Below are 19871 nucleotides of genomic sequence, written 5' to 3'. Positions count from 1 at the left end.
TTTTGGTGATTGTGAACAAAGCCGCTACAAACGTCCCTGTTTGCGTGTGGACTTAAGTTTTCAGCTCCTCTGGGTAAATACCAAGGCACACAGCTGCTGGATTCTGTTTAGTTCTCTGAGGGAGTCTCCAACCGTCTTCCAAAGCGGCTGCCCCATTCATGTTCCTGCCGGTGATGGATGAGAGTTCCTGTTGCTCAGTCCTCGCCAGCGCCCGCTGTTGCCGTGTTTTCAATCCTGGCCACTCGAGCAGGTGTGTAGTGGCGTCTCCAAGCTGATGCATGGCGCTGAGCGCGTCCTTTCACGCACTTGTGTCCTCTTTGGTGTCCGTCCAGACCTTCTGCCCGGCTTGGAACTGTGCTGCTGGTTTTCCTCCCGCTGAGCTTCAAGAGCTCTCTGCACAGTGAACACAATACTTCATCAGACGCGTATTTGGCAAACATTTCCCACCAGCCTGTGGCTTGTCTTTTCTTTGTTATGTTTTGCAGAGCAGAAGTTTTTAATTTTAATCAAGTCCGACTTATCAGTTTTTTCTTCTATGCATCATGCTTTTGGTGTTCTATCTAAAAAGTCACTGGGACTTCCCTGGCGGTCCAGTGGTTAGGTCTACTGGTTAAGACTCCACACTTCCACTGCAGGGAGCGCGGGTTTGATCCCTGGTCAGGGAACTAAGATCCCACATGCGTCACAGCGAGGCCAAAAAAAAAAAAAGGCATCATCAAACTCAAGGTCACCAGATTTTCTCCCACGTTTTCTTCAAGTTTTATAGTTTTCTATTTTCTATTTAGGTCTATAATCCATTTCGAATTCATTATTGTGAAAAGTGTAAGGTCTGTATCTAGATTATTTTGTTGAAAATTCTCCTTTCTCCGCTGACTTGCCTTTGCTCCTCTTTGCATGGGGCTACTTCTGGGCTCTCTACTTGTCCAGCCTCTGCCAGCACCACTGTCCTGACCACCACTGCACAGCTTTACGGTCAGGCCTCTGCCTCTGTGCTTCAGTACTGTGAATGCATTATATTTCTACACATTACAAATATGCAAAATATTTTATATGGTACATGTATTGATTTATTTACACATTTACACATGCACATGTGTATATATATGTAAACATCCCAATGTCACCAACAGACAATGGATCAAGGAACTGTGGCGTGTCCACACGGTGGACCACCCCTTGGCAATGGACCAGGATGACTGCTGACAAGACACGGCAACGTGGGTGTCACAAAACCATCATGCCGAGTGGGAGGGGCCAGACACAAGGGCGCATGCTGGATGACACTGTACAACAGGCAAGAAGGGCCTGTGGGGACAGATCGGTGGTAGCCTGTGGCCAGCAGGGCAGACTAACCGCGGCCCTCAGAGGAAACTCAGCGCGTACCTCCACCTAGTTGTGGCACGTAGATAAGCCATACGTTTTAATTACGTGCATGTTATATTAAATGACACAACAATAAAGTTGGCCTAGGAAGAAAAATCTACTCCCTTAAAGTGACAGAACTTGTTAGATCCACAGTGACACACAAGGTGAAATTGAAAGCTTAAGGGAAACGAACCAATTTCCTAGATTTTTAACAACGTAAATATTAAATTAAAAAAAAAGCCGTAACCTTTGGGAAGTATTTTACATATACAAAACCTTCCCCTGAGAGCGTCAAAAGCTCTGACATAATAAAAATCAGCAGCCCAGCGGCCTCCCGAGACCGGGGGGACCTCATCACAGCCCAGGCAGATGTGCTGACGCGGGGGGCAGGCTGTGGGCCACTCTGGGGTCCACGGGGGTGAGAGTGGACTCAGCAGAAATGAACCCACACGCGTATGTGACTGTCCCTGGAAGAAGCCGCAGAGCCTCAGACAGGTGAGGGCGGGGCTCCAGGCTCCTAGAAGTAGGCTCCAGGCACCGCCAGCAGCCGTACAGGGCCAGGCGGCAGCTCCTCTGTGCCCCTGCCTTCCCCCGGCCCCGCCTTCAATGAAATCACACAGGGGACCCCAGGGAGGGGACTCAGGTGGCCCCCTTGGTGGCACCTTCTGGGCTCACTGTGCCAACCTTGCTCGGGCAGAAACAGCTCAGGAGAAAGGCCAGTGCAGGAAGAAGAGGTGGGGAAGCACCCACCCGGCTCCACAGCTGCTGTCCCGGACGAGGCCAACAAGCCCCCTCGACGTTGGGGGTCTGAGTCCCTGGGCCCCTGGGTGCAGGGCAGGGCCCAGGGCAGCAAGGCTTTGTGACTCGCCTGGGCCCCTGCCTCGGGAGGCATCCCGGGACACGCTGCTGGGCCCACTCTTGCTGGGGGGGGGGGCCCGCTCGTCCTTGTGACTGGTCTTGCCCTGTGACGTCCCAACTGCTCATCTCTAGCCCAACTTCACAGCCACGTGAGGACACCTCTTCAGTGTGACCAAGCTCTACCTTTTTGATCCTCCCTGCCTGGCTGTGCCCAGCAGACGCTGCAAACCCTCCATAACCACGTGCTGGCAAACAAATGCACAGGAAAGGCCAGGTTCCAGCTGGAAACCTCCTTGAGGCAGACGTGGGGCTCCGTCTCCAGGTCCACAGGCCCAGCGTCCCCCTCAGAGACCCACCCAGAGGGGCCCAAAGAGCAGCCCAGCTCCCTCCTCTGCTCTGGGCTCCACGACCCCTGCTGCCAGGCCTGCGCCTTACAGGGGAGGGTAACACACACCTCCTGGTGTCCTGGACCCAGGCGTCTACACCACAGTCCAGGCGGAGGGTTGGACCCCAAGGGTGAAGGTGTACGAGCCCAGCCCACCACCCAAAGCTGACCAATGGTCTCCTGCCACCTCTGGGCTCCGGATGCCGCCCTCCACCTCTGTCCCTGCCTGGCCTCCTCTAGCTGTCCCACCACAGCAGGTGGAGCCTGGGCCCCAGGATCAGAACAGCAACAGGGGCTTCATGGCACCAGAGAGGGAGAGGTGAGTCCGTCCAGCGTAGAAAGTGCACAGAAACGAGTTCTGAAACCAGCTAGTCTTCCCCACGCACTTCTGAGACTGCCTCCAGAATCCATGGGATTCAGGCAAAGGACACAAACCTACCAGCTGGTCTATTTCTGGAGATAATGCTGGAAAGACAGTCTACCCACTTCCTGCCCTGGAGGAGATGGACCACCAGACTCCTAAAGCCAGTTTAAAAGTTTCAAAAAGTCTTCTAGTCAACAGAGTGTAGAAGAATGGTGCTTGCTGGTGGGCACCACCCCTGGCCTCACAGAAAGCCCAGCCACTCAAATTCACGGTCACTGTGAGATTGTGATTTAGAGCAAGAGATGCGTATTTGGTCTTCATCTGTTTCAGGCCAGAGCTCCTAAAACCCCTGGTACTGCCCAAGTGCTGAGGGCTACAAAGGTGTCTTCTGTTATGTTAACGAGGTGACTTTTGGACCCCACCTCCGGATGGGAGCTGGTTGCCAGGGGGCCAAGCAGACGACTGGAGGGCTGGTCTGGAACTCTCCGTCCTACCCCCAGACCCCTGGGAAGGGGTGAAGATTAAGTCAATCGCCAGTGGCCAGTGATTTAATCAATCACGCCATGTGAGGAGGGCCTCCCTAAACCCCAGCAGCACGGGGGTTCAGAGCCCCCAGGCTGGTGACCGCGTGGACGCTCTGCGTCCCATCCCCACACCTTGCCCTACGCATCTCTCCCATCTAGCTGTTCCTCCATCTTTCTATGAAAAAACCTTTGATAATAAATAAGTAAAATGCTTCTCTGAGTTCTTTGAGCCGCCCTAGCAAATTAATTGCACCCAAGGAGGAGGCGGTGGGAACCTATGGTTTACAGCCCGTCAAGTGACGACCGCTCTTGCGACTGGGGTCTAAGTGGGGAGGGGATGAAGTCTGGCCGGACCGAGCCCGGGACCGTGGGGCCTGGCACTGCCTGGGATGGTGTCAGAACTGAGCTGACCTGCGGCACACTCAGGTGGGGCCTGGGGTACTGAGGGTGGGATGTGTGGGGAAGCCGCCCCATCGGAACTGACCTGAACCCCTTCAGACCCCTCCCTGGAGCCGCCACAGCACCTTCTGGTTTCTCGCGCGCAAATGCAGCATGAGCAGGGGGTCCCACGGGAGCCGTGCTGTCGATCCCAGGGATGGGGACGCGCAGAAGAGGGGCTGAAAGTGCACACAGCACTCAGAGACCCCGCCAGCCGCGTGGAGCGAGGCTGGGCCGGGCCGGTACCTCTTGGTGTTGTAGGCCGTGTCCCGCGGTGTCTCCTCCAGCAGTGTCACGTAGCCCAGCACGCAGGTGAGGATGAAGAGCACGCTCAGGGTGTGGGCCCGCCTGCAACGCAAACAGCCCGCGTCGGTGCACGGAAAGCACGCGTGGGACCGCGGCGCCACGGGCCGCCAGAGGAGCGAGCTCGGCCCTCGACCTCCAGCTCAAAATCCCCCGAGCGCCAGCTACGGCTGCGTGACTCCCAGACGGTGCTGTGCCGGCGCGGCGGCCCGTTCGGGCGGGGAGAGTGGACGGCGCGTTGGCTCGAGGCGTCCCGGGCAGGTGGCTCTGCTTCAGAGGGACCAGGCGGCCGTAAGTGGGCTCCGGGCACCGAGCAAGATCGCCCCGAGACCAACCTCGTGACTCATGAAGTGACCACGGCTGAGAGATTCGCCGGGATGACAGCGGAGCACTGGCGGCAGAGAGAGGCCCCAGGGCCGGAGCAAGAAGGGCGCGGGCCGGCCACGGCCGCCGGCCCAGAAGACCGGGCAGAGAGATGGCTGCCCGGTGGGGTTGAGACATGGGCTCCCCGCTTCCGCCTGCCCACCCTGGCTGGGCCTCCAGAGCCCCGATGTGGGAAAGGGGCGGCGCTCGGCAGGCAGCGGGAGGCCTCTCCTGGAACCAGGGCCCACGACAAGTCCAGCACCAGACCGCACGCCGCCCAGTCACATACCCGCCCGGGCCCCTCTGCGCTGAACAACTGCCTGCAGAGGGGCAAGAGGCCCAGCTTCTGCGTCCGTGGAGAGACGATGCAGCCCTGCGTTTCTAAACGAGGGCACCTCCAGCCTTGAAGGGCACCCTGAAGACGAGTGAACAAACACACGAAAAGCATCGAGCCCAGTACTGGCCTCCTGTGAAAACTCCGTGAAACACGCAGTGAAGAAACGAAAAAGCCAGCTACCAGCCAGGAGAAAACACTGATGACACGTACACCCGACAAAGGCCTTTGTACCCAGAACACACAGAGAGCTCTTACAGCTCAACGATAAAGACGATCTCCCGAAACAGGAACGAAAGACTGAACACACACGTCAAAGAAAAAGATCAACAAATGGCCAATACCACACGAAAAGATGTGCAGCATCCCTGGTCGTCGCGGGAGCAGACACGCAGCATGGCCGTCAGCAGCGCCTGCCCCGGGACGGGATCACGGACGGCACGAGTGCCTTCGAGGAAGGGTCCTCGCGAGGACGCGGCGCCACCAACACACACGTTCCAGGTGGGGCTGCAAAAGGGCGCAGCCGCTTGAAAAAGCTTCCCAGTTTCTCACAAAGTTAAACAGAGTCTATCACCCAAGCCAGCCGTTCCTTGCAAGTGTTTACTTGTGAAAAACGAAAGCATGTGTCCATTCAAAGACTTGTACGTGGACGTTAACCCCATGCTGACAGCCAGGCATGAAAGCAACCTGCTGTCTGTTTCCACCGACAAGACTCACAAGAGGTGGCGATAGAGCATGGATGGCAGATTGGCGGGGGAGGTGCTAGGGCAGCAGCTTCCAAGATGGTGGAATGTCCTGCATCCCTACCCCGGTGGTGGGCACCATGTGTAAGGCGCTGGAGTGTGGATATGGACCCTCAAGTGGGTGTGTGTCATGGAAAGCAATCGTACCTTGATTCAAGTAATTTTCTAAAAAGCAAGAGTGGGGCTGCATGAGATTAGACTGGCACTAGAGACCTGGACCATAGCTAGAGCCCATCCCGACGTCCGGCAGACCAGCCCTCTTCTCCATCCCGATTATTCTTGCATATTTACTCTCCCATCTTAACTGTGACATCAGTCTGACAGCTGCCACAAATAATTCTAGTAGGATTCTAATTGGAACTGCACTGAATTTTTTTTTTTTTTTTGCGGTACGCGGGCCTCTAACTGTTGTGGCCTCTCCCGCTGCGGAGCACAGGCTCCGGACACGCAGGCTCAGCGGCCATGGCTCACGGGCCCAGCCTCTCCGCGGCACATGGGATCCTCCCAGACCGGGGCACGAACCCGCGTCCCCTGCATCGGCAGGCGGACTCTCAACCACTGCACCACCAGGGAAGCCCTGAACTGAATTTATAAATTAGCCCTGGAAGAACCGATGAGTCACAACTAGATGAGAGTTCCCCATCCACAAGACAATGAGTATCTCTCCATCTATTCAGGTGTTACGCCCTTCACTTAAATTTTATTTTCTTTGTGAAAACAAAAACAGTCATGTTCAGATAAGTTAGCTGCAAGTAAAGAAAGCAGAGAGCACATTCTTTTGCCATATTTCACAATACTGGCATTTAAAACTATTAGAAGTGAAAAAAACTACTATTTTAACTATTTTCATAAAATTCAATGTTAACATATTCACATTTGAGTCCTAGGCCATGAGGGAACTTCAGGAAAATCTCAGCCTTTCAGCTGAACTCTGTATAGTAAACATTTCAGTGCCCGAGAGATCTGTGGAATAATTACAGCACACAGACTGCAGTATAAGGTCCTACCTTAGACCTTGACTCCTAAGGTTCTCTGGATGTGGTGACCTAGAAACTGATCCTCTGCTGGACATTAGCCAACACCTACACACAGAGGGACTCAGCTGCCTCTCCTGGGTCTAGGACATGGCCCACCCTTCCCACCCCAGAGGGGACATCAGATTTTAGCAGGGAGAACAAGAGTCACTGAGAACCCACCAGGGACCGAGGGCATCTGGATTATGAGGGTGACAACGGTAAGTCACGGGCCTCTCTGTCACCTTGGCCCCTGAGGCTGGTCAGAGCTATAAACGGCAATGTCAGGGTCACGCAGCTCAGTGGTGAGGGTCTGGGGTCTGAGCCCTGCTCAGGATGCCTCTAGCACACCTGTATCACCTCATAAACCCTCGCCGTGAGGTGATGAGACCCAGGGCCAGTGGGCCTAAGTGACACAGACACTAAGCGGCGCAGAGCAGCTACCAGGTGCCAACAAACCCCAATCCTGTCTCCCTGAGCTGTCGTTCCAACACAGCAAGACACACAGAGGGCTGGGTATGGAGTCAACGAAGCGGGGTGGGGTGGGGTGCAGAATTAGGGAGGGCCTCACGCAGGACACCTGGGGACGCAGGTCCAGGCCAGCAACGCGAGAGCAAAGGGCTGAGGGGCCACCATGGCTGGAGGAGGGGGTCCCGCCCTGGGAGGCCCGGACTCACGTCGGTGGGGCAAGAGCCGCTGCAGAGCCCAGAGCAGGCGGGGCTGCCTCGCGACCCTCCAGGGCGGGCAGGAGATGCTGGGAGTGGCTGGTCTGGATCTGCCCAGAAGGTACAGCTGACGTGCTGGACGGGACGTGGAGCCCAAGCCGGCCGAGCGTGACTGAGCAGAACCGCTCAGGGCCGGCGGGGTTCAGCTCCAGGCCTGTGTAGACGTGCCTGGCGGGCCGTGGGCGGAGCCACGGGACAGCACCCTTGGCAGGCAGGCCGGCAGGCAGGCCCAGTCCCCCGAGCTCCAGAATGCCCACTGCCTGCCCCAAGAGGCAGAGTCACGCCTACCCTGGTGAGCATTTCCAGAGGAAAAAAGCAAAAAACAGGCATAAAGTCAGAAATCAGGATGTGAGAATTGGTCCCAAAGGCCCCTGCTTTCAGCCGCCACAGCACAGACTCCTCACCAGGCTTCTCTTCAGCTCAAACACCAAGTCTGAGCTCCGATTTCGCCTCAGAAACCACGGAGGCCAGAGGAAGTGGGACAAAATTTGTAAAGCAGCGAAAGAAAAGAAATGCTAAACCAGGATCCCATGTACAGCAAAAACACCCTTGAGAAACGAAGGTGAACTAAACATTCATGGATGGAGGAAGAAGTAGAGAATCCGGTGCCGGCAGACCTGCTCTAAAAGAATCACTCACTCCAGGAAGGTCTCCAGGCAGAAGGGAAGTGAGACTAGAAGGAAACTAGGTGGCCAGGAAGGAAGACGGAGCCGCTGAGATGGGAAGGCTGGGCAGATCAGGTACTGTCCTCACGAACACTGTGTGACGGGGACCACCAGAGCCCAAGGGGAGAGGCCAGACGGATTGAGATGGACCTGATGTGGCAAAGCGACGATGCTGGGCTGGAAAAGCTCTGCATGTTCACTGTGGCCACAGAGATGTGATAAAAACAACAGGTCGGTGGCGCAGGACAGCAGGGAAGATTCCATGTCCCTCTCGGATGCCAGAGCTGGGCAACGACCTCTTGCTCCTAGTTCCCGGTGCCCAGGAAGACAAATGCACCGTTTGGTTGAGTGACTAACAGATGACGTGGGGATCCAGGCACAGGGAGAGATGGGTCGTAAATCCTGTGACTCCAGCCACTGGGCCAGGGTGAGGGCATGAAGACAGCAGGCTCCCTGCCACGGCGAGCGGAAAATACCCAGTTGTCAGCCCCTGTCTAGAGGTGACCATACTCATAGGCCGAGTGGGCAGGGAGGCAGCCTGCCAAACCAATCAGAGAAGGTACAAAGATGTGGCTGCGAGACTGAGTGCACAGCGGCGGCTTGGCCAGGTAACGTCAAGACCAGAAGGCCTGTCCCAGGCCTGCGAGAGGCACCTGGGGCCACCGACCCTCCTGGCCTGCTGACCAGCAGGACCAAAAAGGCACCAGCTGGCAAGTCATGCTGCCCTGATGTGAGCGAAGCTGGCAAACCCCAACACACACTGACTGAGGTACGTGGGGCGTCTAAGATCTACCCCGCAGATCCTCACAGCTACTGTGAGACGTGTTGCTGACAGCAGAGCCCGCGCTCACCGAACACTCAATGCTGTAAGATGTGAGCATGCAGTGAGCATTTCCAAAATGTCACAGCCATCCATCTTGCCCCTGACTCGAAGCGTGGTGACCCAACGGCGATTCACCTATCTTCCACCTATAGGTGGCTACGTCCAGAGGCACCCGTCGGGGCACTGGGTCTCCGAGAGCGTCCAGACAATTTTCAGACAAATTGAGCTGCCGCATCTTTGCACTGTGTCTGCTGTCCTGAACGTTTCCACCAGGTGTTCCCCGATAAAGACAACCACGACTGGCAGAAGAGGTGGTGTCTGTGCCACCGCAGACCCCAGCGGTCCTCTTGCCCCTTCCCCGAGGTCCAGTTTGGGGCAGCCCAGCCTTGGGCTCCACAGCTGAATCCTAATTCCATACTCTGTGGCTGACAAATAATGACAAAGAAACTCACAATCCTCATACATGGCCCCCAAGAAGCCCAAGCTCCTTTTGGAAACGAAAACTGTAAAAACAAGGTTTTGAACATGCAAGAGTTCTTTCAAATAATTTTGGAACATACAGTCGTTTCCACAAATACATACTTTTTAGTCTTTAGGTTAATTTTTTGGTAACATCCATTAATAAAACTCCCTAAAACTCAAAATAAAGAGTTCTTAAAATCCCAGCACAGCAAGTCAATGATGAGAGACTCAGAAAAAGGTAAGTGGCTGGGCCCTACAAGTAAAAATAAGTCATTCTCGCCAGGTGAGCATCTGGTTACCTGCCTTGAGGAAACGTGAAGCTTCTTCCCCTGCACAGGTGAGGGCAGAGGCCCGGGACGCAGCAACAACCACACACGCCAGCAGCCCACACACCTGCGGTGCAGAGGCTGCAGACACCCGCCCAGGAGGCCGGTACCCGGAACTGGCAGCCCCGCGGCACGCCCTCCTGGCTCCATCAGGCCTCCCCACAAGTGAGCGCAGCTACGGCAGGCCTTTCTGTGTCCCCGTGGGCAGGGACCCGCGGGCCGCTGCTCTGTGCTTCTAAAGAAACCCGCACGTGCCCTCGTTACCCTCTGGCTTCTGTGAGCACCGCTCAGCACCCCCTTGGCCAACATGCTGAGCCTTCTGAGGCTCCAGTCTTGTGCCAGAACCTAAGTTTCTTGTTTAGTTCTCTGTTGTATCCCCTAGAACAGCAACTGGCACCCCCAAAATATGCACTGAATGAATGGGAAAGGAAAGCAAGCCTGGGCACCACTCCAGAACCTCAGTCTCCCTCCTGTGGTCACCAGCCGGGCTGTCGGAGGACAGTGCCCTCTGTCCTGAAGTCTGAAGGGGCCCTGTCCCCAGAGCAGGAGACGCCTGGTCCACTCACATAATGTCTCTAGCTCTGGGGCCACACCCCCGCCGAGGAGGGCACCCCACCCCTCTCCCCCTCCCCCTGGCTCCAGGCCACTGGAGCACAGTATCTTCCCAGAGCAGGGCTGGGTGGCCACCCCCAGCAGCTGCCCACACCCACAGGGAAGATCCCGACCTCGCTAGATGCAGGGATGCCTCCCCCACCACATCCGCTTCCCTGTCTCTCCCGAGTCAGATACAAGCAAGACACCAGTGGCCCCACGTGCACCTCCCCTGAGGTTTCCAGCTGTGTGGCACCTCGCCGACTGTCCAGTGGCTCCATCAGGCTCTCCTCCTTTCCTGATCGCATTTTCTCTGCAGTCCCAGGCTCCCTCTCTGAGGAGCTGCTTCCACATGGCATCCTTGCTGCCTACACGTCTGTCTCTCCCATGAGCTCTCTTGGCACCAAAGCCACAAATGTCCCCAGGGCCTACCACGAGATACAACTTTAGGTGGCCGTGAACTGAACAGCATGGAACGGCCACAGCCCTCCTCTCAAGAAGCACACTTTCTAACGTATGGGGTTTGTGCCTCTAAGAAGCAAGGAAAGAGAAGCTCAGACTGGCGAAGGGTAGCCCAAGGTCACTGAGCCACCAGGTGCACGAGCCACACCTGGGACCTGTTGTTCCAAGACTGCTTTCCTGGACCCTCAAACGCAGAAGTGCCCAACTCGGCCTAAAGCAACATCATGAACCCTTCCAACTCTGCTCCTGGCGGCCCCTCCCTCCCTGACCCCCGCGAAGGTAGACTAGAGGGCAGCCTGATCCCGAGGCTTGGCCGGGACCGAAATGCACAGGGGTCAAAGGGCTGGCCTGGCGAGGAGCCACTAAAGAGAGGAAGAGCCTTCCTCTACACTCGTTCGCTCAGCTCCTGGCGCGGAGTAAGGTGTCCATATTACCGCCACGTGCCGGGGAAGGAGACGATCAATTCACACGGCATCAGCACCGTCAGCGAAAGGGATCACGACGGAGGGCAGAGGGGGACTGCGGATAGGGAGGGCAGGAAAAGCCTTTCTGAGGTGACTTCGGAGCCAAGTCCTCCCAGGATAGGGGGCAGGGGGCAGAGATGAGGGGCTGGACCACCAGGGAGGCCGGGTCGGGGCTGCAGCAGCAAGGGGCCGGTCCCGGGGTCCTGCGGGCACCCCCAACCCGCACGACGTGGCCACGCCCCTCGCGACCCCAGCCGGCACTGAAGCGAACCACCGTCCCTCACCAGAAGAAGGTGTTGGTGCCGTCGTCGTAGACCTCTGACTCGGTGCTGCGGCGGCCAGCGGCCGGCCCGCTCGCTCGGCCCGCGGCCGCGCCGTCCAGCGGCTCCTCCAGCGAGGCCTTGCCCACGGGCACAGGGGACCCCGGCCGCGGCCCCTCGGCACCCTTGCGCTCACCCCTCCGCATGACGCCCCGACCCCAGCAGCTCTGCCCCGCGCCTTGACCCCACGCACCAGAGTCACCGCGAGACCGCGCGAAGAGCGCCGGGAAAGGGTCGCGGCGCTCGCTCCGCAGGGTCTCCGGAGAGCAGAGGCGGGGGGCGGCAAGAAAAGGGCGGGCGGTGCATTGTGGGACCTGTAGTCCGAGCGCCTGGGCGCGAGGCATGCTGGGATTCGTAGTCCCCAATGTCGTGCGTTAGAGGCAGTGCTTGCTGGGAGGGATGCCGCCTGGTTGCTAGGTAACCAGCGCGGCAAAGTTGCGGGAAGAGCGAGGTCTCCCTATACTGCTGGGGCGCCCGGGCTGCCCCAGACCCTCCTCGCCCGCGGTCTTCCCCGAGCTCCGCCCAGACCCTCCTCCCCAGGCGGCCTGCCCCGCCGGCGCGCCACCAGCACTCCCCCTTTCTCAACACCCTGGGCCCAGGCTTGTTCTCCCCAGTCTCCATTCGGAGCTCCAGACTCCAGCCTGTAGAGTCCTCTTCATGGCCGGAGAGTAGTTCTTAAGAAAGTAGTAGACATGCTGATCTTGGTTGACTCAAATTATTAATGTAGACAGAGCCCCCTGTAAAAACATTTAGCTCTGACCCATTTGAAAAAGTCCGGCAGGACTTGCCTGGTGGCACAGTGGTTAAGAATCCGCCTGCCAATGCAGGGGACACGGGTTCAAGCCCTGGTCTGGGAAGATCCCACATGCCGCAGAGCAACTAAGCCCATGTGCCACAACTACTGAGGCTGCGCTCTAAAGTCCGCGAGCTACAACTACTGAAGCCCGCACGCCTAGAACTTGTGCTCCGCAACGAGAAGCCACCACAAGGAGAATCCTGCTCACCGCAATGAAGAGTAGCCACCACTTGCCGCTACTAGAGAAAGCCTGCGCGCAGCAACGAAGACCCAACGCAGCCAAAAATAAAAAATAAATAAAATAAAATTTAAAAAGTTCGGCAGCTGCTCAAAGGGTGAAACAGAGAGTTACCATGTGACCCAGCAATTCGTATATACTCAAGAAATGAAAACATATGTCCATGCAGAACTGTACATGGATATTGTCACCTTTAATAATAAAATAGCCAGTTATTTCACCAGCAAAGGCAGGCTTATTCAGGAATAGCAGAGGAATTGCAGCTCAATATCTCTGACCCCTGGTGGACCACTGGCAAATCCAGAGAACAAGGAGGGGGAACGTGCTATTATAGGGAAAAAAGGGAGCTGGGAGGGGCTGTGATATCCAGAGCCCATTGGAGGAGCTGGGGGTCCAAAGTAAGGAGGCTTCCCATGGGCTGGGCCACTGCAGTCTCTGATTGGCTGGGCTGCCGTGGGAGGAGAGAAGTTTCCTTCCTCCGGCTGGGTGGTCCGTAGAGATGCCTTCCCTTCGGAGGTGTAGTGGGGGGGTTCTGTTTCTGTTTGCATTACCAATGAAAATAAATATACCATTCGTTTTGTTTAATTTTAGAACTGCAGTCCTCCAATTTAATCTTAAGAAAAACGAGTTTGGGGAGATCAAAAGTTTCCCATAATGGCCATTGTAATTCTGGATTACTTTGGCCCACTTAGTTAAAAAATAGTCATGTAGGGCGGTCCCTAGATTTTAAACATGAAACCAGCTGGAGTCCCCAAAGGAGAGCTGCCCTCAGAGCATTTAGATGGCCAGGATCCCATTTCCCTAAGTCCTCCTGAAAACCCAAGAAAGTTGGTAGAGTCCTAACCCAGATTCCAAAGGGAATAAAACAAAACTCTTAGATCCCAATTAGCTCAGTCCCCAAAAGAGAACCTTGCTACCGTGCACTCCAGAAAACAGCTGAGTACTCACCAAGGATGAAACCACACCCCTGAAAGGACAAAGCCTCTGTCCTGAATAAAGTTGGAGAGCTCAAAACGCAAAAAGAGCAGAGCTCAGAATCCGAGAGGAGACTCACCAAACCAAAAGCTGGTGGCGACTCACAGAAGCAATAAGCACAAAGGGCTTGGTGCAATGCCTCAGTCAATTTCATCCCTTGGGGTTTGCCTCCAGACCCCACTACTGACACCACATGTGTCCACTTCAATAATATAAATACCTAGTTATTTTACTAGCAAAAGTGAGTTTATTCAGGAATAGCAGAGAAATTGCAATTTGAGATACGTGAACCATGGTGGACCACAGGCAAATACAGAGAACAAGGAGAGGGAACTTGCTTTTATAGGGAAAAGGGGGATTGGAAGGGGCTTTGATAGAGTCCACTGGAGGAGCTGGGGGGTCCAAAGTAAGGAGGCTTCCCATAGGTTGGGCCACTGCAGTCTCTGATTGGCTGCAATCAGAGTGAAGCAGAGAGAAGTTTTCTTCTTTCTGCTAGGTAGTTAATAGAGATGCCTTCCTGTCAGAGGTGTAGGGGGACATCTCTTACTGTTTGGGGGTCATTGACGATGCACTGAGGGCATGAGAGCTTCCCCTACAGGCCTGTCCCCACTCCAGCTTTAGCTGGTTTCTTTAATTAGTTCCACAATGTTCATAGCAGCGTAATTCATAATAACCAAAGGGGAAGCAACTTAATGTCCACCAACTGAGGAATGCAAGCAAAAAAATGTGGTATATCCATACAATGGAAAATTATTCAACTGTAAAAAGGAATGAAGTTTTGACACATGCTACAACATGCGTTGTACATTATGCTTGAAAACTTTGTGCTAAGTGAAAGAAGTCAGTCACAAAAGACTATATACTGGGCTTCCCTGGTGGTGCAGGGGCTAAGAATCTGCCTGCCAATGCAGGAGACACAGGTTCGAGCCCTGCTCCGGGAAGATCCCACATGCCATGGAGCAACAAAGCCTGTGTACTACAACTACTGAGCCTGTGCTCTACAGCCCGTGCTCTGCAACAAGAGAAGCCACCGCAATGAGAAGCCCGCGCACTGCAATGAAGAGTAAGTAGCCCCCCGCTCGCCACAACCAGAGAAAGCCCGCACGCAGCAATGAAGACCCAACGCAACCAAAAATAAACAAACAAATAAATAAATTTTTTAAAAAAAGACTATATACTCTATGCTCCACTTATATGAGATGTCAATAGGCCAGAATAGGCAAATCATGGACACAGAATAGTGGTCACCACAGGCTGGGAAGGGAATGTGGAGTGACTGCTCAAGGGTACTGGGCTCCTTTTCAGGGACATGAAAATATTCTAAAATTGACTGTGGTGATGGTTGCATGTATCTATAAGTATACTAAAAACTACTGAACTGTTCACTCTAAATGCAGAGAGTTCCCAACAGCTTCACAAATGGTACCTGTTGTGATCTTTACACCCCCAGGTTCTATTTTTATCTCTGGCTTAAAGAGGAGAAACTGAGGCACAGAAAGGTTGGTAACCCACTGGCCCAGCCTGTTCTTCCCCTGGAGCCACTCCCCTGAAGCCCTGCACTCTGCAGAGACCCCTGCACCTGCAGCTTTGCTCCTGGGACCTGACGTCTGGGTCTCACCTCCGCCTAGTCCCATGACGCTTCACCCTGGACACCTTGAAGCCCCCTCACCCCTCCCACTGCGAGACTTGGAGACAGGCCAGAGGGGGAGGGGCAGGGCATCTGCAAGGCCCACCACACTTTGTGGCCCAGGTGGCCGGGTGGCAGGTGTGAAAATTAACAAAAGGAAACCTCATTTAAAATGGAGTCGGGAAACCCTGAAGGGGGAGCTCTCACACACACGTACCTTACTTTACATTCCTGGGCAGGAAGAAGCTTGCTTTACTACCCAGCAGAGGAAGGAAGTTTTTCTCCTTGCCCAGCAATAGCCAGCCAGAGAGAAGCTACCACCACTCAGCACACGAGAACCCATCACCACCCTGAGCTTTTCTCCATGGACTTCTGGTTCAAAGCAGCCCCTCCCAATAAAGTAACAGCTCCTCTCCTTTGTTCTCCAGTCTTGCCTGTGGTTGGCCATAGTCTGTGTTTCCTGAACAGCAGTTCCTCTGCCATTCCCAAATAAACTCATTTTGCTAGTGAAATAACTGGTTATTTCGTTTTAAGGTTGACACAGGTGTGAGGAGTTAGCAGAACAGCTTTGAGGACATGGCCCGCTGCGGTTCTGAGAACCTGTGGGGCTGCCCCTGGGACCCCATGTGGGGAGGGTGCAGAGGCCGTGACCTTCCTCAGCCAGGGCGGTGACTGTGGGAAGCCTCAGCACACTGGAGCAATTCAGGGGCTTTGACAGTGGCCAATTCTGGCCTTGCTCAGGGATTGCTGGTGTCCTGAGGCCACACCTCAAAGAACCAGGTCAAAGGTTACATGGGAGTGGCCTGGTCTCAGATCCCAAGGTTTCCTTAGGCCTGCAGGACACATTTATGGTGGTAAATGGTGAAAATATTGGCAGAAATGCTTTCCAAAAACATTCTTGCAAGGAAGGCAGAGAAAAAGTTGCGAATTTGTAAAAGAACCATGGCTATCCTTTTCCACTGGAGTGGAAAACCTGCAAAGGTGAAGGGTTCCATAGAACTCTGCCCGCCACTCGCACACCTGCCGCCTGGGAGTTTTATCAGGGTTGATGGAAGGATCTGGGACAACAGGGCTGTAAACTCAGCCAAGAACAGCTCTCTGCTCCCTGAGAAAGAAAACAGGGGACTTTCCTGGTGGCGCAGTGGTTAAGACTCCACGCTCCCAATGCAGGGGGCCCGGGTTGGATCCCTGGTCAGGGAACTAGATCCCACATGCATGCCGCAACTAAGGAGCCCGTGAGCCTCAACTAAGGAGCATGCCTGCCGCAACTAAGACCTGGTGCAACCAAATAAAAATAAATGAATAAATAAACAAATAAATGGCATTCACTATTTTTTTAAAAAAAGAAAGAAAACAGGAGCTGCTGAAATTTAAGGCCCAGAGGCATTGGTGGGGAGCAGCAGGGAGACAGAAGTGTTCCTGGGGTGAGGACATCAGGGGCCTGGGTCCCCACCCCAATGCCATCCTGGTGTGACAGGCACGGGCCAGCTTCCTGCAGACCGGAGGAGCAGAGGCCCAACCTGGGGGAGGGGTCTCTCCTGCAGGGGCCTGAGGCCAGCGAGGTCTATGGCCCAAGAGAGGCTCCGTCAGCCAAAGAAGCCAGAGGGGGGTGGGGTGCCTGGGACCAGCCTGGAGAGGACTCGGGAGACCCCAACCTCAGCCGCCCTGCCTGTGCTGCCTCCGAGGAGCAGCCTCAGAAAGACCCCAGAGGGTCTTCGGCCACATCCAGGCCACTGGGGTTGGGAGGACAGATTCCCCCGGTGAGGATGAGCCTGGGGCACTCTTGGTAGACTTGTCATTCTGACCTCTTCCTGGGGGAGGCGCCCTAGAGACAGCGGGAATGGGGGGCCTGCGTCCTGCTGCACTTTGGCAGCAGGATTCACAGGGGAGGAGCTGGAGGCCCATGTGCACCTCGACTGGAGTTCTCCGCCCAAAACAGGGCAGGGTCAGCCTGCGGACAGCCGGGGTGGCCAGGCCACACTGCCTGAAGGGGTGCGGCTTCTTCACAAGATGTACTGAAACCAAGGCAGAGAGTGAGGCTGAGATTGAACAAAGTTCCTAATAATAGACTTTAATATGACAACAAAGTGCATTTAATAATATAAAGTTTATAAAAGTGATGTGTGTCAAAGAAAGCAAACTGTAGGAAGAAAAGCACAATTCCACCATCCGCACGCAAATATGAATATCAAATATAAAAACTACTCTCCTGGGGCTTCCCTGGTGGCACAGTGGTTGAGTCTGCCTGCCGATGCAGGGGACACGGGTTCGTGCCCCGGTCCGGGAAGATCCCACATGCCGCGGAGCGGCTGGGCCCGTGAGCCATGGCCGCTGAGCCTGCGCGTCCGGAGCCTGTGCTCCGCAACGGGAGAGGCCACAACAGTGAGAGGCCCGCGTACCGCAAAAAAAAAAAAAAAAAAAGTGAAGGCAAAATAGGGGCTTCCCTGGTGGCGCAGTGGTTAAGAATCCGCCTGCCGATGCAGGGGACACGGGTTCGAGCCCCGGTCCGGGAAGATCCCACATGCCGCGGAGCGGCTGGGCCCGTGAGCCATGGCCGCTGAGCCTGCGCCTCCGGAGCCTGTGCTCCGCAACGGGAGAGGCCACAACAGTGAGAGGCCCGCGTGCCGCTAAGAAAGAAAAAAAAACAAAACAAAACTACTCTCCTGGTATTTTAATGCATTTTAACTTAGTTGAGATAAAGAAATGTATATATGTTTACAATCTATGTTTTTTTCACTTAACAGTATAACATAAGCATTTTCCTATGCTGTCATAAACTCTTTGAAAGCATCATTTTTAATGACTGCTTAATCAGCATATGAATATACCATGTTTGCTCAGACATTTCCCTATTATTGATAATCCAGGTGGTTTATAATTTTTGCCTCAAAGGACATAGTAATACATATTTTCAATATTTTGGAGTTTTTCTTAGGATAGTTTAGAAAAAGTTAATTAATGGACCAAAGTATAAACAATTTTTAAGGCTTTAGATTCTTATTGCTGGACTGCTTTCCGAAAGGGCCGCACCCATTTCCTCTCCAGATGGGACTAGATGAGACCTGCCCTTTCCATCCTTCACTGAGAGTAGGGGAGCTTCCACTGTGGGGCGAGGCCAGGGCTCCTCTTCCCGCGCCGCTCCGCCCCCAGGCTGGAGATGCTACGCTGCCTTCGCCCAAGGGGCCAAGGTGCAAGAGGCTCTTGGGCAGCGAGGCTGCTGGATGTAATTTAGGTTCCCTCAGACCCTTGGAAGGTGGGAAAGAGAAGAAGCAGTGTTTCTGTGGCATTAAAAGTGGGAATGCCAAATAAAGACATTGAAAAAGGGAGCAGCTGTGTAGACACTTGGGGGGGGAACTAGTGGACTCTTTTCACAGAATGAAAGTGCAAATGCAGACTGTCCTGAGCAGGTTGAGCTGGAGACTGGGGGAGATGGAGAGTCCAGGAGACGGCTGGTCACAGGGATCTTGAGTTTGGATTACTCATGCTCAAAATCTCTTGCTGACTCTGTTTCCTGAGCTCTAACACAGCGTTTGAGGCCCTCTCACCTGTGGCAGAGGCTGCTGGGTGCCCCCAGGGTCCATCTACCTTCTCCCTTAGGAAAAATGATCATACTTCCCGTGCTTCCTTGCAGTAAGGTGTGGCCAGGTGACTGGCCAGGTGACTAACCACATGCAGGATGGAATACCCCTCCATCCTTTGCTCTTCCTGCTGTCTGGAATGTGGATGTGACGCCTGGAGCTTGAGCAGCCACTTTGAACTATGTGATGGGTCCACGCGCCTTCGGTGACAGAGCAACAAGTTAATAACCAGGCGTCTGGTAGGACCGCCTCCAGATGTCACTTATGGGAGAGAGAAGTAAACGGGCTTGTTTAAGCTGCTACTGTTTGGGGTTTCCATCACACCAACCTCAATGCATTTGTCCAGATTTGCTCCATCAGAGTTGCACAGGTTCTGTGCTGCCAGTTCACTCTCTTGTCTTTGCCACTTCGTAGTTCAGTCCCCGCTGCTGTCACAGCCTGCCATGGGGTCCCGCAAACGGAAATGTGGGTGGGGCCATGTTACCCTGCGGGAACCTAGAGCAAACATGTCAACCATGGGTCTACACTGCAGGTTTGCCTGGGCTGCACAATGCTGTATCGTGACATCGTGGGTGCCCCCTGTGACACTATGGGTGCCCCCTGCTCTCCTCCAGCTGCCCCCATACTGCTCAGTGTCTCCACCTGTCTTCTCTCCTGGCTCCTGCCCTGTGTCCTCAGCTTCCCAGCAGCTGTCAGAGCCTGGATACCCCACCTCCCTATCCTGCAGGACAGTCCCTCTCAGGTGGCCCAGAGCCTCCTCCAGCTGCTGCCCGCTGGACCACAGGATGTCATAGAACTGCCCTCTCAGTCCTTCATTCCCCACCCAGCCCAGCCAGCCACCTGTCCTCAGGACCCCAAGGGCTCCCCTCCCCCAGCTGGCGTCCACAGAGCAGGGGCTCAGGGAGCTGATTGTTTCTTGCTGGGGTTTGTCTCATCTTCAGTCCTCTGGGCCCCAGTTTCTCCTCTAAGGGAATCAACACTAGACTTGAAAGGGTCAGAGGTTGGGTGCTCTGGAAGGGCCTGGGGAAGGTGCGTCCTGGGGTCAGGGAGAGTGAAGGCGAGCAGGGACCTGCGGTCATCATCGGGGAGGGCTCCCCTCCGCCTACCGGATGCCAGTCTAACCCCGTAG

The 19871-nt window shown here is 54.9% G+C and overlaps 1 protein-coding gene across 11 annotated transcripts in view; it reads right to left on the bottom strand.

The window, feature by feature from the left end:
- The window catches only part of PTDSS2 (phosphatidylserine synthase 2), a 29731-nt gene extending 17898 nt beyond the window's left edge, over positions 1 to 11833 (bottom strand). For 3 of the 11 annotated variants that reach the window (XR_010945838.1, XR_010945839.1, XM_067747726.1), the window contains exons 1-2: positions 11493 to 11711; positions 4181 to 4282 (exon numbers count right to left, since the gene is read on the bottom strand). Coding sequence is in view for 5 of the 11 variants with exons in the window: in XM_067747726.1 (XP_067603827.1) it covers positions 4181 to 4282; positions 11493 to 11674 (284 nt within the window). In the remaining 6 variants the exon portion in view is untranslated. The other 8 variants (XM_067747730.1, XM_067747728.1, XM_067747733.1 and 5 more) reach the window with 7 other exon arrangements.
- Between the last annotated feature and the right edge of the window lie 8038 nt (positions 11834 to 19871).

This window comes from Pseudorca crassidens, chromosome 9 (assembly GCF_039906515.1).
Source record: "Pseudorca crassidens isolate mPseCra1 chromosome 9, mPseCra1.hap1, whole genome shotgun sequence".
NCBI classification, from domain to species: domain Eukaryota; kingdom Metazoa; phylum Chordata; class Mammalia; order Artiodactyla; family Delphinidae; genus Pseudorca; species Pseudorca crassidens.
The sequence above is the reverse complement of the archived record's forward strand: the minus strand, read 5'-3'. Positions and strand labels throughout refer to the sequence as shown.